General features: G+C 35.9%; 1 protein-coding gene across 2 annotated transcripts in view; it reads right to left on the reverse strand.

The window, feature by feature from the left end:
* MMP16 (matrix metallopeptidase 16) overlaps nt 1-17,233 on the reverse strand; it is a 304,449-nt gene that overhangs the window by 85,701 nt on the left and 201,515 nt on the right. For both annotated transcript variants that reach the window (XM_038579701.1, XM_038579700.1), the window contains exons 5-6: nt 12,567-12,728; nt 10,410-10,621 (exon numbers count right to left, since the gene is read on the reverse strand). In XM_038579701.1, the coding sequence (XP_038435629.1) occupies nt 10,410-10,621; nt 12,567-12,728 (374 nt within the window). The remainder of the gene's footprint in view (nt 1-10,409; nt 10,622-12,566; nt 12,729-17,233) is intronic.

The following is a 17,233-nucleotide window of genomic DNA, read 5'->3' on the forward strand; positions in this document are numbered from 1 at the left end:
CACTACAGATTTTAAAAAGTTACTCACAATTCCATTGTTCTAAAACTTGTCTAACATAATTTTTCTATAATATCTATGCTTTGTCAATACATTTTTCAAATGATGTCATTCATAATACATAAAATTTTAAATTTTACTATTTTATGCTTCTGTCTACATTATAATCATGTCTTATTCTTTTTTTTTTAATTTTTATTTATTCATGATAGTCACAGAGAGAGAGAGAGAGAGAGAGAGGCAGAGACACAGGCAGAGGGAGAAGCAGGCTCCATGCACTGGGAGCCCGATGTGGGATTCGATCCCGGATCTCCAGGATCGCGCCCCAGGCCAAAGGCAGGCGCCAAACCGCTGCGCCACCCAGGGATCCCCAATCATGCCTTATTCTTTCATACATTCTCCACAATTAACCTTTTAAATGATTACATTATATTTCATTGAATTGATATAATATTTATTTGCTACACCACTACCCTATTCCTGGATAATCTGGGTTGCTTGCTAAATTTTCTCCTACTGGCAAGAAAGCTGTGATGAATATCATTGTTCTTTTTAGATTTACTTTATTATTTCAGGATGAATTACCATTCAGGGGATTACTAATTTGGAAACTATGCACATTTCCCTTTTTATTATAAGATATACTAATGCTGCAGTTTGGATTAGAAATAGTTTTTTCAATCTTACTCACTTGCTATTGATACTGATTATACTTTCTTTAAAATAGTCATGTAAATAAACATACTATAGTGTTTTGAAACTTTAAAGCATCATAAGAACTACACATAGAAGAATGGATAAAATAGTCAAGAACCTCCCTCATGGAAGTTTAATGCAGAGAAAGTAGAGTTAGAAGTAAAAACATTGTTTTCTTTTTTTTTTAAGATTTATTTATTTTTTGAGAGAGAGCAAAAGGGAGTGGGGGGGGGAGGGGCAGAAGGAGAGGGAGAGAGAGAATCTCAAGCCGACTCCCTACTGAGTGTGACACGGGGCTTGATCTCACAACCCTAAGATCATGACCTGCGCCAAAATCAAGAGTCTGATGCTTAACTGAACCACCCAGGTGCCCCCAAACACTGTTCATTTAATAAAATTTATTGAATGCTGCCAGTAGGACAAGTACTGCTAGTTAAGTTTAATCCTTCAAGTTGCTTTTTCATGTCAAGAAAAATATTTCTCAATTTTATTGTCAAAGTGCTTATTAGAAAAGCTCTATTTCACTATTTTACTATGGCTCAGGACATCTATCATAACACGGTTAAGAGTCTCCCCTGCCCCTGGCCACTGATTTTTCCAGGAATTTTCCAGGTAGATTGTCACATAATTTGCCAATAATGACAACTTTGGCCTCTATTTTATAGATTTCTATGTGTCTTCTATATTTCCACGTGCATAAGAAAAACAAAGGCTTCTAAGAAATTCTGAAGAGCTGGATGAATGTTTCAATAACTTCACATAGTCCACAAAGCACAATGATAATCACGGCACTGTTAACAGAAAGGTTAAAAAGGGAATGGAAGAAATAAAGTCTCATTTTTGCTTCACAGATATGTAAGAGGGTCAAGAGTGGCACAGTCACAAATGCCAAACATGAAAGAAAAAAACTGGAGAAGTGCTTATTTTCAAAACTTCTAATATAAAAGAAAATCTACTTTTTTTTAATGTACAGCATACATCTTGAACTAAACTGCTTATTAATCTTGCTCTTGGTAAAAGTGCTCTGAAAAATAATTGTGAGTGTGAGCACTTTCTTTGTAAAAAATCTCAATATAAAGCTATAGATTATGACAAACATGGAATAAAAAACATTTTTGATATTGAGAAGACTTAGATTATTAATAATTGTAGAATAGAAAAACTGAAATTGCTTGGAGGGAGAGGATTTTTCAAATAAGCTCACAATTAATGTGCTTTCAGAAAGCACTTTTGCATGACTATATGGAATTTTTCTATTCATACTATATATTTGTATCAAACCGTACATGATAAAACATAGTTTAGTCCCTAAAATATGCAGTGCAAGCATATATGCATATATTTTTTACTTTTTTTTTTTTGAAATATAGTTGACACACAATGTTAGATTAGTTTCAGGTGCGCAACATAGTGATTTTTAATTTTTTATTTAAATTCCAGTTAGTTAACATACTCACATTAAATTTCAGGTGTAGAATTTAGTGATTCAACACTCACATACAACATCTAGTGCTCATCACAAGTGCCCTCCTTAATTTCCATCACCGATTTAACCCATCTCCCATCAGTTTGTTCTCTATAGTGGAGTCTGTTTCATGGTTATCCACTCTTTTCTCCCCACTATGTTCATTTGTTTTGTTTCTTAAATTCCACATGTGAATAAAATCCTATGGTATCTGTCTTTCTCTGACCGGCTTATGTCGTTTAGCGTAATACTGTCTAGCTCCATCCTCATCATTGCAAATGGCAAGATTTCATTCTTTTTTATGGTTGAGTAATATTCCACATATCATATATACCACATTTTCTTCCATCTGTCAGTTAATGGCGACTTGGACTGCTTCTATCATTTGGATATTGTTGATAATGCTGCTATAAACAGTGGGGTGTTTATACCATCCCTTCAAATTGGTATTTTTGTATTCTTTGGGTAAGTACCTTGTGGTCCAATTGCTGGGTCATAAGGTAGTTCTATTTTTAACTTTTTGAGGAACCCCTATGCTGTCTTCCACAGTGGCAGCACCATTTTGCATTTATGCTGTCCTCACCATAAATGTAACTACCATCTGTCACCACACAATGCTAACACAACACCACTGACTATTCCCTATGCTGCACTTTCATCCTTGTGACTTATTCATCCTGTAACTGGACACCTGTACCTCTGACTCCTCTTCACTCATTATGCCCATTCCCTTACCCCCTCCTCTCTGTCAAACACCTATTTGTTCTCTGTATTTATGGGCCTATTTGTAACCATATATTAAATGTCCCTTTTTATATTATTAACAAAAATAGTTTTCCTGAATCCAAAACAAGTATCCAAATATATATTTAAAATGTTTGAGGTCACCTCAAAATAAGGTGACTAGAGAGAAAATTGGAAATATAAGTGACTGTGAATCCATTCTTCTGAATACTTAGACACTTGACCCGATGGTCAGAAAATGTTAGTTAAGAATTTAAATATTTCAAGGAGTAAATCTTAAGCCATAGAGAATACCAATATTTTGAAAATCAATTAATATTGACATTAAAATTCAGTATTACACATAATTCCAGTTGCTCCCCCAAATGTTTACTTACCTAAAATATTTGAAACACCATGATTTCGTACTATAAGGAAATTTAATTAATACTCTGCTTGCTGTGTCTTGGCGATTGCTCCCTTTGGTCTAATGCGAAGCTAGCCCCAATTACAACAAACTATTAATAACAGTTAATACTTCTTGGCAATACAGAATTAAGCTATGATGCAGAATAATTTTAGATTACCCTCTGTCGTGTAATTTCTCTAAGTATTTTTTTAAAACACTTTTTGGATTCTCTGACAACAGAATATATATATATTTTTAAGATTTAATTATTTAGAGAGAGAGGGAGAGCTTGTGAGTGGGGGGGAGAGGCAGAGGGAGAGCATCTTCAGGCAGACTCCACTGAGCATGGAGCTAGACCGGAGGGGGTGGGGGGGCTCAATTCCAAGAACCATGAGATCTTGACAGGAGCCAAAACCAACAGTCAGAAGCATAGCTGACTGAGCCCCATTGGGCGCCTCCATCTGACAACAGAATATTTTTAATTATTTCGCTGAGTAAAGTGATAGGAACAATAGCAACAATCACAAACCATTCTATTCCTTTCCCTTATAAAATACAAATTTGGGCCATTTTTCTGTGATCTTTACTCAGCTAAAAGTTATTTTTAAAACTAACTTCAAACAGCATGGGAATTTGAGTTATTGAATATAATGAGTAATTCCAAATGGCAAGTCTGTCTTGCAACATAAAAGCTACCATTTCCTCAGCTTCCTATATACCTATGATGGAATTTATTAGCCACGATACAGATAAGGAAAATGAGCCCAGAGATATTTTCAAAAATATTTATTGTCTGCTACATTCACGGCATGGCTCAATCCAGCAGTAAATATAGGAGTAGTTCCGTTCTTGTCTGGAGCCTATGACAAATGGGATCTGACTCTGAGGCTATCTCTAATGTCTAGAAGTTTAAGCACTGGGGGTGCCTGGGTAGCTCAGTGGTTGAGCATCTGCCTTCGGTTCAGGTCATGATCCTCAGGTCCTGGGATCAAGTCCCGCCTCGAGCTCCCCAGAAGGAGCCTGATTCTCCCTCTGCCTGTGTCTCTGCCTCTGTGTCTCTCATGAAAAATATATAAAGTCTTAAAAAAATAAAGTTTAAGCATTATCCTATACTGATAGGATTATCCTATACTGTAAACAAGAACATGCAAGTATGCAACAAGAATGAATGAATCATTAGGTTATGAGCTGGGAGAGAAGTCTTCCAATTGTAAATGGCAAACCTATTCTTTAGAGTCACAAAGATGGCACAAAGTGTATAGAATCCACAAGAAACTCATCTGAATTTCTACAAATATTGTTGATTCCTTCCATATATCTAGCCTCATGCAGACCCATGTAATAGCACACTGCATAGGAATAGAGACTGGAGATAGCCTTCTGCTGCTTTATAAAGAGCCACAGAAATCTGGAAGATAGGTGAATATCTTGACAGGGAAAGACCTGCAAAGCAAATGGCTGGCAAGTTCAAACACAGCAGGGAGATAAGTGCAGCTGGCACTGAGTGAGTGAAAATGAGCAGAATGAGAAAGAGGTGGAGAGATCAGAGAAGCAAAGCAAAATGCAGTTATCGTGCAGCTTTGTGGGTGAAAGAACCTTGGCTTTTTGCCCCAACTTTAATGAGGTCTACTGACAAATAAAAATGGTATATATTTAAGGTATACAACTTGATGATTTGTAGTAAGTATACACTGTGAAATGATTACCACAATCAGACTAACAGACCTATCCATCACCTCACATAGTTACCTATTTTTTTTTTATGGTGACAACAATTGAGATCTACTTTAGCAAATTTCAAGTAGTGATACATTATTATTAACTATTGTCACTATGCTGTATATTAGGTCTCCAGGGCTTATAACTGAAAATGTTACCCTTTGTACAACATCTCCCCATTTCCCTGCCCCCGGAGTCTCCATCTCTCTCTCCCTGTCATAGAAAATCTCTTCTTTTATGAAACAAAACCACCATCTTGCAAATGAAATTGAGTCATACCTTATACTTACAAGGCTTGGCTAATGAGACATTGTACTTTCAATAGAAGTTAAGCTAGTATTAATGAGGGCAGGCTCTGGTCAAGTCTGTTTCTATGGAAATAAAAGGAACTCTGATTCTCCAGTAGAATTAAGTAGGTAGTCCTAAGTGAAGGTGGTCATATTTAAGAACACTTAGTTTTGTGATGAATAAACATGAATAGAAGAGAATTTGATAAAGGAAAGTACCGAATGATTTCTGTGTTCGCTTGTTTTCTTGTTGTTGCTGTTGTTGCTGTTTTGGTAAACGATGAAATGTTTTCCTTAATGAGAGTTCTAAGCCTTGTTCTTCTATTCTAATTGGGAATACACTTTACTGTACTTCCGTGAATGCTGTTCTAGGACAGCTTTGCCTTTTAACACTATCCTTTCTGGCTCTACTGTAAAGCATTGGCTTTTGTTCCCTTTGATATAAAGAACTGGTCAGTTGCCAAGTGAAACCTTTCGTGTGTGTGTGTGTGTGTGTGTGTGTGTGTGCATGTGCCTACTCATGTTAAAAGAATTCCAGGTGTGGATACAGTTTTTCTTCCTATCTCCAACTTCAGGAAGAATAGTTACTACTGCAGTCTTTCCTACATAACAAAATATCATGTGCTGAAACATATCCCATACCAGTTTGGCTAATTCTGCTTTCTTTTACACCACAACAGAGCTAAATATTCAATGTTTTTATCTTGTGGTCCAAAAGAACTTTGAGTCATCATGTGAACCATCAAATCTTCCTGTCATCAGCGTTGTCACACCAGCAGCCTCATGTGATATACACAGCTTAAGCTCTTCAGGGGACATTCTTAAAAATAACCTCTTTAGAGTAAGGACAGACCTTCTGTTGTATTGCTGTTTTGTTCCTCGATTCCTTGGCATTTTGTTTTGATTTTCATTTCCTTGCTGTAGGTGGTTAACATTCCCAAAGATTATGAAGCTACATGGAAAGCTTAACTTTCTCATGTGAATAGATTCAGAATTTTATCTATAGGGCAGGACAGAATTTTATATATATATACGTGTGTGTGTGTGTGTGTGTACTGTATATTAAATATATGTAATGTTTATTATATTTCCATATTGAAATATACCCAGATGAACTCCACTTCAAATAAATGAATGCCTGGAAAGCTCAATGTAAATCAAATCTCTGAAGAGGAAGCTTGCTTCCAAGACTTATGTTAAAACTACCATTCTAAAGAAAGGTTCCTTTCTAATAAGAAAACAAAATTATCTGATGATATAACCTTTTATTTATATCTAGATTTTCAGAATTTAAGTAAAAACATACATATAGATTTTTAAGTAAATCATACTCATAGAAATCTTTGGGCAAGGAATAACAGACTAGTGGAATGAAACATTTTCAGAAACATTATACTGGCTGATTGTTTTTGCATAAACCTGATAGTAGCTCTATTTTCATTAAATAATTCTTATATTGAGATCCTTGTTCATTAGCTTGAGCACTATGAAGCCCGCATGAACCAATCCCGCTTTGAAGAAGTCTACAAATGAGAGATGCACTACAATGAGAAATAGAGAAGATAGAAATTAAAAATGTGCTAATCAAATGGAGGGGATAAATATAGAAATCACTAGAAAGAGATTTGAGGTTGAAGAATAGTCAGAGGTTGGGACATGTGGAAGACATCAAGGAGGGAAGTTTTAGATAAGCAGAAGCTTGCAATGAAGCCCCAGATATTAATAACTACAGTGAAACGAGTGTCAGATGGGGAAGGATTGAGGAGATAAAGAGGTTCCTAATTTGTATAGAGAATCTGTAATGAAGAAAAGTAGAGAATCAAGTTACATTAGTAAAAGTGAGATCGAAGAGTGGGTGATCCTAAAATATACTTGAAAGAATAGTTCATAAAGAGCAAACTATGAAACTAATGATGAGTATATTAAAAGAAAAAAGGGAGGCATGCACAAGAGAGGCTGGCAGAGAGTAATTCCAGGCAAGTAGAATGGATATGGGGAGATGACATTAATTTGAGGTAAAGTTAGACTAGCCTATTTAGGTATAGAGGGAAGACTTAGGGGACCACCAGTTATTAATAAAGAATTTGTAAGATGCTTTCCCACCTCATTCAGGGGCCCATGGCGTGCTTCTGTGTGAAGCACTTTGAAAGCTAGAATGTAAGCTCCAAGAAGCCAGAGTCTAGTTGCTTTGGTTACTACTGCATGGTCGGTGCCTAAAACAGCCTCTCATGGTAGGAGCTCAATAAATATTCCTTGAATATTTACTATTTAAAGATATAGCTTAAAGCCTACCACCTTTCTTTTAAACTTTCCCTTACTCTTTCAGGTAGGAAAGCTTAGTGGGGAAAATACAGATTTTAGAATCAAGTAGACCTGCGTTCAACTCCTGACTACTGCTTAAAACCTTGTAACTCAGACTAACTACTTCACTTTTCTGATTCTCAGTTTTCTCATTTGTAAAACAGAGAATTCTATGCATCTTGCAGTGTTATTATAAGGCTTAGAGGTTATGGCTGTAAAGTGCCTACATCTATTCAGGGACGTATTAGTAACCCAGTCCATGGTAGCTAATAATTAAGAGCAAGTATCACTCAATCATGCTTTCTTGGCTTTGATCAAATCTTATTTCTGATTTATATCATTTGTCATTTTGCACTAGAGTTAACACGTCTAGCTTCTCTCCCTCAATACATCAACTGTTTTAGACACCGAATAACCAATTTCTTTAATGTGCCTAAGAAATTTTTCTTTCAAAATTCAGGATAAGCTTTTTCTCAGTCAGGTTTTCTTGATATACTCAACTAGACTTCGGCACTTTGTTTTCATGTCCCTGTTGTACCTTTTACCCCTACATCTTGAAAGTACTTAAGTTCGTGCCTGTCTTCACGCCTGGAATACGAGCTCCATAGAGACAGGAGTGCTACCTCCTATGCATACATACCTGGTGCCTAGGAAGCAAGCCTGGGCACTGTAAGAAAGAGGAGATGAGTAGGAAAATTATCAAGTCAAGTGATACAAAAATCCATCAAGTAAATGGAGATTAAAAGAATGTAATGCCTATCAGAAGATATCCCCAATAGTAATTATTCTTAGAAAGAGGGCAGGGACCAGTGAAAAAAAGAAATTAAATTCAGACAGAGTTTAGGAACTCTGTCCTATAGTTTTGATAAAGGAATCCAAGATAACATGAGAGGTTAGAGAAGCAGGCCTTACTCATATTCTTCATACACTTATTTTGACATTAATAATAGTGGCTACTGTATTATTCTACTTGAGAGTTGGTCTATTTGCTTTTTATCCATTCCTGAGTCCAGGAACCAATGATCACAAGACTTCACTTGGTCAATCAAGAACATGCCCAGTGTGCAGAGCGAGAAAGGCTGGTGAAAATGATCATTAAATATGAAGATACCAATCTTTTCTGAGATTGGCCAAGTAATTACCCAGATAGGAAGGATGGAAAGATTGTACCCAGAGTCAATTTCACATCATATTCTCGGATAAGTTAAAAACTTTGTTGATATGACTGTGATACCAAGGTATAAAGCTGGGATGTTGCAATTTGGCCAAAACAGAGAAAAAAAAAATCCTTCAGATGTCATTTGGTGTCTTGTAGAGGAAACAAATGATGGCATTTTGTTTTCATTTCAACTAGTTGCTTTGGGCTGAGCACAATGAGTGGCTATATATACAGAGAGAGATAGAGAGACAGAGAGAGAGAAAGCTTTATTTTTTACTCCTTGAATCTAAATTTATTAATCTACTTAAATTGAATGGGAGATATCTAATTAAGCATTGCATAGCATTTATAGAATTCAAAAATCTATTCATGTGTTTGAACAAAAGCATCGATTTTTCCTGGAAAGTATGATGCTCTTGTGCATATTATATCAAATCCAAATCTTATTTTCCAATAAAGGAAATAGAGTACTTTGTCTATTAAAAATTATACGAAATCTATATTTTTAAAGTGTAGCCTCTGGTAGATAGGAAATTCTGTGTAAGTAGGACAATATTTCATTATTTATTGATTCATGTCTACTCAAAAAGAGTGCACATTATTTTATTTTTAAATGGACGGTATTGGTAAAATGTGGTTATTTTAATATGCTAATGCCGACATAAAAGATACAATTTTTTCATCAATTTCTCAGATCAGTTTACAATACTGAGGGAGAAAATATTTTTCAGTATTGTACTATATTAATTTTCCAGTATTATATTAAACATACTTAGTAAGTCCATTATGTAACTTATTTTAATACACTGCCTGTCAGTGTTGTCTGAGAACTTAGACATATTAGTCTTACTTGCAACCTTTTTAAAAATTAATATCAATCAGGTATATAGGGATGTCTGGGTGGCTCAGTGGTTGAACATCTGCCTTTGGCTGAGGGCGTGATCCTGGAGTCCCGGGATCGAGTCCCTTGGGGTCCCTGCATGGAGCCTACTTCTCCCTCTGCCTGTGTCTCTGCCTCTCTGTCTGTCTCTCGTGAATCAATAAATAAAATATTTTTTAAAAATTTAAAAAAATAAATCAGGTACATAAAAATACCTGACTGAAGAAAACAATGATGACATATACTCGTAAAATCAAAATGATGGTCTCATGGAGGAGCTTTGACTCAAATTTCTACCAGTAGACCTCAAACAGAATGATCACTACTACTCCTAAAAACAATGCTTTAATTGTCAAGTGAAATCATAGGGATCTCATAAAGACGTGCAAATCAAAGATAGAATAGCTCTAGCGCGTCTGCAAGTGGCTAAGCTCCCAAGCAAATCATCCCTATTAGTTCCTATTCATGACTTCAATTATGCTTTTTTATCTGTTCGTAACATGCAGCATTTTCTTACCCTCACATTTCTAGGCATTTTAGCTTCTGCTGACATAAATACATTCCTCAAATAGAATATTACAGCAATCTTCTGCTAGACATTTAAGCCCATTTGTGCGTTTATTTTTTAAGATGCTTTTTTGAAACTTCTAACTGTGAGAGGTCTGGGAAGGTAGTGTTAGAATGAATGAGAACTTGTTTTTTAAAGCGACACTGTAGACACTTGGTCTACCGTTAAAAAAAAAAAAAAGAAAAAAAAAATCACAGCCTCCTACCTTGAAAACAAACATCTCACGGCGAAGAATAGCTAAAGTGTTAAAGTTCCCATCGCAGATGTTGGGTTTGGCTCCAGGATAGGAAGGTCTGCCCGTGGGAGGCCGAGGGGGTTTGGGCCTGTCATTCTTCCGTGGGTCAGCTGGAGGAATGGAGCGGTGTGGGGGCACTGTCGGTAGAGGTCTTGTCGGTGGAGGGATCTTGTCAGGTGGACCTTTGAAAATACGAGGAAAGCACTTGGCTGACTTCAAACTGGAATAGTGCTGCATAATATGCTGCAGAGGACAATCACTCCTGAGGGGAGGGCACAGACTGAGTAAGCTAAGAAGTCTTGAAGACTGTATGTTTTCTGAAAAAACAAACCATTATACCCAACAAACTACTGCCAAGTCTATCAGAAAGTCCTTATCTTGCTAAGTTCTGAATCCCAGTCACTGAACTTTCTTTGTTAATTTTTAATGATATTTTTCGTAGCTTTGCCAGAGTCCTTATTGGAAAAACTGCTTTGAAATCTTTTTTGGAAGTAGGTGGTGTATAAATAATACATAAATGAAGATGAATACTGGAACCATGCATGTAAGCTCCACCAAAGTTAATCCTAGATTTTGACTGACAATGATTCTATGCAAATATTTCTAAAAGATAAACATTAAGGAATCAAAGTTTATTCCACCCTCTGTCTCCAACTGTATTTATAACCTTTTCCTGACTTTCATTATTTTCTTCTAATGACATGTTTTGACAAATTGCCAGATGAGTGTTTCATTTGAATACTGAATCTAAAACACCTATTGATTAAAACACCACTAGTAAAATATTAATGTGAAGAGGTATTTCTAAAAAGAGGTTTCTAAATTAAGCCAAAGTTTACACATATAATTTGGTACAGATGTAAAGCATCATTCGTCAAGGGATTTATGTTTTTAAAAAGAAATACAGTGCTGTTCGCACTTAATATTTAGATATGGAAAGAATATTCTTTTGCAGACCTCAGTCTAGACTACTAATTCATGAGGTCATGAGAAAGAGCCTTCCTTCAGTTAACCACTTAGGAGGAATTTCTGATGGTACAAATTAGGCATAGGATTGCGCTCTCAACTCATGGGCTACTTAGTTTCGAGTCTGAGACGTTTCCCTTTTCTCAGTATCCCCCAAATAAAGAGCAGCACAAAAGTAGACTTTCTTTTTTCCCCAAATCGTATTTTAACCCTGAGAGAATGGTTACCACTGAGATATTGAAATTGAAAACCTAATGAATGCAAATAAATTAGTGAACTTAAACTATGCTATTTAAAAATGCAAATGACATCTTCGGGATACTGGATATTAACATACAGATAACACACATTTGCCTTTGTATTGTAAAATGAAAGCATCACTTCAGTAATTTAGTAAAGCATACTCTCTATATGTAAATTATAAATGTCAAGTTCTTAACAATTATGTGTGAAATAAATGTCTTTATAAAGGTCAATGGTTCTGTTGAGGGAGTTACGATTATAGTAAATATGTGGAATAGTCTTTCTTCCTTTTGTCTTAATTTGTATTCACTGATTGAACCCCATAAATAAAAATGATCTCGGTATATTAGAAATTTCTTTTGAATTATGTGTAAGTATACATTGCCACTTGTTAACTTTGACTCTTAGTCAATGATTACATGCTTTTGAGCCCATTTTATTATATCCATTACACAAGAGTATTTTCTGCAACCTCAAAAGTGATTTATCTAGTACATATCTTACATCAAGTATCATAAACTGAGTGTCAATCTCTCAGTTTTTACCAAAATCTCAGTATCTTATAGAAAACCTTGTATTTCTCACTGTTTTTATTGGTTGTAATCATTTATTACATTTTTAACCTGAATTTTAAATACTAAAGTTTATAAGATCTTTGGTGTAACTGCAGGTTGCAATTAAATTCAATAAGAAAGATTAGTGTATAGATTTACTATAATATGTATATTAAGATATCTGGATGGTTGCCAACAAAACTTGATTGATATAAGACTTCTGCCAATAGGCCAGACTTTTTTTTTTCTTATTTTGGTATTTATCTCTCTTATATACTTAGAGCAACCATCTCAAAGAAGGAAATGCAGCAAGAATTCCGAACTTTATTGTGGTGTTAACCAAACAGAAACAGTGGTAACCTACCATAAATCTTCTGGATGCCTTGCAAATCATCATTAGGTAGTTTGAAGTTGTCAGTTTCCATGTACTGGTAAAATGGGGCCATGATAGCAGTGGGATCATTGGAATGCTCCAATCCCAGAGCATGTCCCAGTTCATGAACTGCTACAAGAAATAAGTCATTTCCTGTGAAAATGAGAAGAAAAGATGCTATTGTAACTAATATCCAAGTACAGAATTGGAACTTTGGTGTTTCAAAATTTCACCCAAGAAAAATAGGAGGAACTCCTTATTTCAACTATCAGTATGATTTTATCATTGAATTTTCTACTGGCAAAATCCAACACACTATTTTTGAAAAGGTTGGGGAGGTGGGAGGTGATGATAATGTAGTCACAGAAATTTAGATACTGAATGGAAGGAACAAATAATAAAATTTGAAGAAAGATTAGCAGCATCAGAAACTGCTACTACTGATGTTGAAATATCCTTCCAACTAGAAAGCATGTAATATACTTTTATAATTTTTACATTGAACATAATGCTAACAGTAAGTCAGGAAAAAAATGTAGATCCAATTCCTACTTTTACATAGGTGAGTAAATTAAGGCACAGAGGTGACAGGTTTTGTCAAGAACAGCAAATCTTTAAATTTACAGAGCTGTGATTGGAACTCAAGGTTATTTTAAGTCCTAGATGAAGGCTTTTCTTTATACTAGCCTAGAAATATAGGAATACAGAAGTATAAAATGTAAGTCACAGGCTAGAAGTCACAAAAACTAGGATTCTAGTTCTAGCTTTGTGAATACAAATTCTGAGCAATCTGAACAAGATATATTTATTTAGAGTGGCTGTTTCTCATGGAAAAAAAAATCTCTCCCACCTGTGGTAAACTTGCACAGTGAAATCTATTCAGTGCAGATTCTCCGAGATACTTTATGCAGTCACTCCCCTGCTGATGGTCTCTACATATTGTCCCTTCTGGATCATCATAATTAAACTCATGAGCAAAAGAGCCAGTCCTACATGTATATTTGTTATTTCTAAAAATTAAGTTGAACTATGTGAGCATCAAACAGTTGGGACTATTATACTCCTAAGGGTTATGTTCCTAAGTGGAAAGTTTAAAATGATTGAACATAAAATATAAAGTTTTGCATAGATGGATTGCAAATGATTTCAGTGAACTTCCTGAGTGTCATTTTCAGGAAAACTCTCTAAAAACATTTTTATAATGCACTGTGATAATTCCCTTCTGAGGGCTTTTTTTCTTTCTTCCCCCTTTTTTTTTTTTTTTAAACACAAAAGCCGAGTACATAACAAATATTTTTTTCCTACTCTGGAGTAGTCCTTCATAGAAAAATGGATGAAACCACGAGGCTGATTCATCATATGACCTTAGCATATCAAAAACGAGTCATTTAAAACACTTCAGGGGCCTACCCGACTCTCAAAGAATAACTGATTAAATACTGTTGTGAAACAAATTGAAAGGGTTTAAAAAGAATAGAGGTTAACATTTCCAATCTCAGAAAGCTTATCTTCTCCTCTTATTTAAATGTGCAAATTAAGACACAAAAAGAAAAATCATATAATACGTATGAGGTTTAATTAAAAATATTAACTAGATTTATTAAAAGTTTGCTAACTTGGACATTTTGAACATTTTACCTGCATTTTCTCATTTAATTCTCACAATTATCCTTTGAGTCAGTCACTATTATTATGTCCATTTTTAAAACGAGAAAACAAAGACTTTGAGACATTAAATACAATTTGCAAATTCATGTAGCAAGTTGCAGATAAAATCCAAACTTCTCTCAGTCTGATTAGAAATCATCCTTTGAATTACAGTAAATCACACAGCTATAAAAGTATTAGCATGCACAACAGCTTAGATAATGTAGCCATGTGAAAACAATTTCATTCATTAAATCATCCATTCATTCCACTACTTTTACTGCATGCCTACTATGAGTCAGGCATTGATCTAGGCTTTGATATAGTAGTGAGCAAAACATACAAAAAAATCCCTGCTCTTGTAACATTTACATTTTAATGGGTACTGACTGGAAAGAATCAAGATAGAAAAGTAAAATATACAGAATGCTACATAGTGATAAATGGTAAGGATAAATAGTAAGGCAGAGACAAAATGAAATCAGAGAGGAAATGGAACCTAAAACATGTATGGAATTTTAAATAATACTAATGGTTTGGGCTTCTAGTCTGACTGGGGTGGGGATAATCGTGTTTTTGAGTAGAGGAGGGACATAATCTGACTTACATTTTAACGGGATCACTCTGGTGATTGCTCTTGAGAATCAAGTACAGTGGACAAGGGAAGCAGCATGATTCAGTCTCTGAAGTTAGTGCAATAATTCAGGACCACAGTAGAAGTAAAGGAGGTAGTCAGAGCAGTAAAATTCTTGATATATTTTGAAAGGAGAATCATAGGGTTTCTTAAAGGACAAGATGCAAGGCATGAGCAAAGAAAAACATCAAAGACAACACCACGTTTTCTGGCCCTACACCGAAGAGAATGAAGTTGCCATCCACTGAGATGGCGAAAACCATAGGAGGAATGAATTTTTGTTGCTTTTTGTGTTGGTGGGGGTGAGAGGTAGGAGGCATAACCAGGAGTTCCTTTCTTGAGTGTCAAATTCTGAATGTTTTAATTTGCTTAATGAATCAGGAAGACTCATCAACTGAGACAATAATAGAAAAGAAAAAGAAGAACGTATGAAATGTCTGAATAGGTCAGTTGTAAAGAGTGGATGAGGGAAACATGGAGTAGTTGTCAGGCAGCATTCAGGATCATGAATTTAAAGTGATATTGGCTTCATTATGCGGGATGTCTTCCTTCTTCAGCCTTATTTGTCTGTGTGTATGCAGATACCAAAGTGGCAGTATTGATTTCACCAGACTTTTGGTATCTCTAGGTAACTATGAAAAGCAGAGGAAAAGATGAAGGAGCTGTGGATATACATAAGAGAGTGATTTTTTGACTCTGCCATGTTATTTGTGCCATGTAAGGAAGGAAGGAATAGCATGGGATGAGGTCTGTGACAAGGTGATAAGATCAATCTAAGGTCAACTCTTAAATTCTGGGGTGATCAAAGGTTTTTTTGTTTTTGTTTGTTTTGTGTTTTTAGTCATGATTTAGCAGGAGTGAGCTAGAAAAATATTCAGTGATAGTCCTAGTAGATTTTAAGAGCAATGAGATTTGTAAGAGCAATGTCAAGAGTATGTATACTATGGAAGTGAGTCTCTGTGTCAGGATGAATATGAAATTGGAGAGGAGAGGAGATTCAAGACCTAAGAGCCCAGAACACTGGCAAAATTATCTACATCAACACTGAGATCACCGAGAATTAAAACAAGGGTAGTGTTGAACAGAGTAGGATTGAACCTGGAGGCAAAATCATCAAAGAATAGGGAAAACGAGAATTAGTAGATGATTCTAGCAACGAGGGACAGAGGATGGGACAGTTTGACGAAATCAAAGTCGAAACTTGAAGTGTTTATGGAGGAGGAAAGGAGAATTATCCTGAAGTAGCGTTACAAGGATATAAGGCTGTGTATATATTGTGACTCCAGCCCTGACGTAGAAGGAATATCAAAGAGAAAAGAGAACGAATGTAAAGGAAAGGAAATGTATAATCAATGGAGAGATCAGTGTCAGCTACAGAAAGGAGCCTAAAGGGAATATATTCAAAATAAATTGATTATGAAGGGGATTTTGCTCATGACTGACTTGAAACTTCTCTAAAGTAAACAGTGTCAGAAGGTAGAGAAGGGAAAGGAATGGAGGGAGGGACAGCAATGCAGACGTCCTATGGGGATTAGAGTCCAAGGGGTGAGGGCATCTTCTGTGCTTCCTATGGTGATAAATAGGAATGGAAGTCAGGGTCCTAATCAAATTAGGCCGCAGATTCCAATATATCAAATACAAGAGGTTATTACTACTTGACTATGTTTAAAGGAATTTAAGAACATGACGAGAGAAGACAGGGAGTGAAATTAGAGGGGATACAGAGGAGAAAACGTACAGTGGTTACAAGGACAACTTCCTGTAATTGTCTTTGGTTCAATTTTTGTTGTTTTTCTACCACCTACACGATGATAATTTCACATTCCTCATCAAGATAACCAAGACCCTTCATACATAAGTCCTTGTCCTTCCTTTCCAACATTATCTCCTCCGCCCTTTATTTTCCTCTTTCCGGTTACAGAAAAATGTGCTTGTTCTGTCCTTAAGATCGCTGGACTGTCTTCTTTCTGGAATCCCCTCATCTGCCCCCGCCCCCATGTTGGAAGCACATCAGGCAGACCTGATGTGACTGCTCAGATGTCACCTTCTCTATGAAGACATTTCCCGAGGGGTGCTGTCCCCGCAGGCTCTCTTCCTTAGACTCCCACGGGCCCTCGTGCATCCCCCCATCATAGCAATTGCATTGTATTGTCATCATCCTTTGGTAAATCTTCCCAATATATTTTGGATTCTTTAAAGGCTGCAATTGTGCATCATTTATCTGGTGTCCCCAGTTCAAAGGCATTGCCTGGCACACAGTAGATGACAAATCTTGAAATAAGTTGGATGAATGGATCAGTTTCCAGGGCCTGGAGGACTAATTTGAATCTGAGTAGTAAAGAATAGAATGCTATTTCTACCTCAGTGCAGCGCAGAA

This window comes from Canis lupus, chromosome 29 (assembly GCF_011100685.1).
Source record: "Canis lupus familiaris isolate Mischka breed German Shepherd chromosome 29, alternate assembly UU_Cfam_GSD_1.0, whole genome shotgun sequence".
In the NCBI taxonomy this organism is placed as follows: Eukaryota; Metazoa; Chordata; class Mammalia; order Carnivora; family Canidae; genus Canis; species Canis lupus.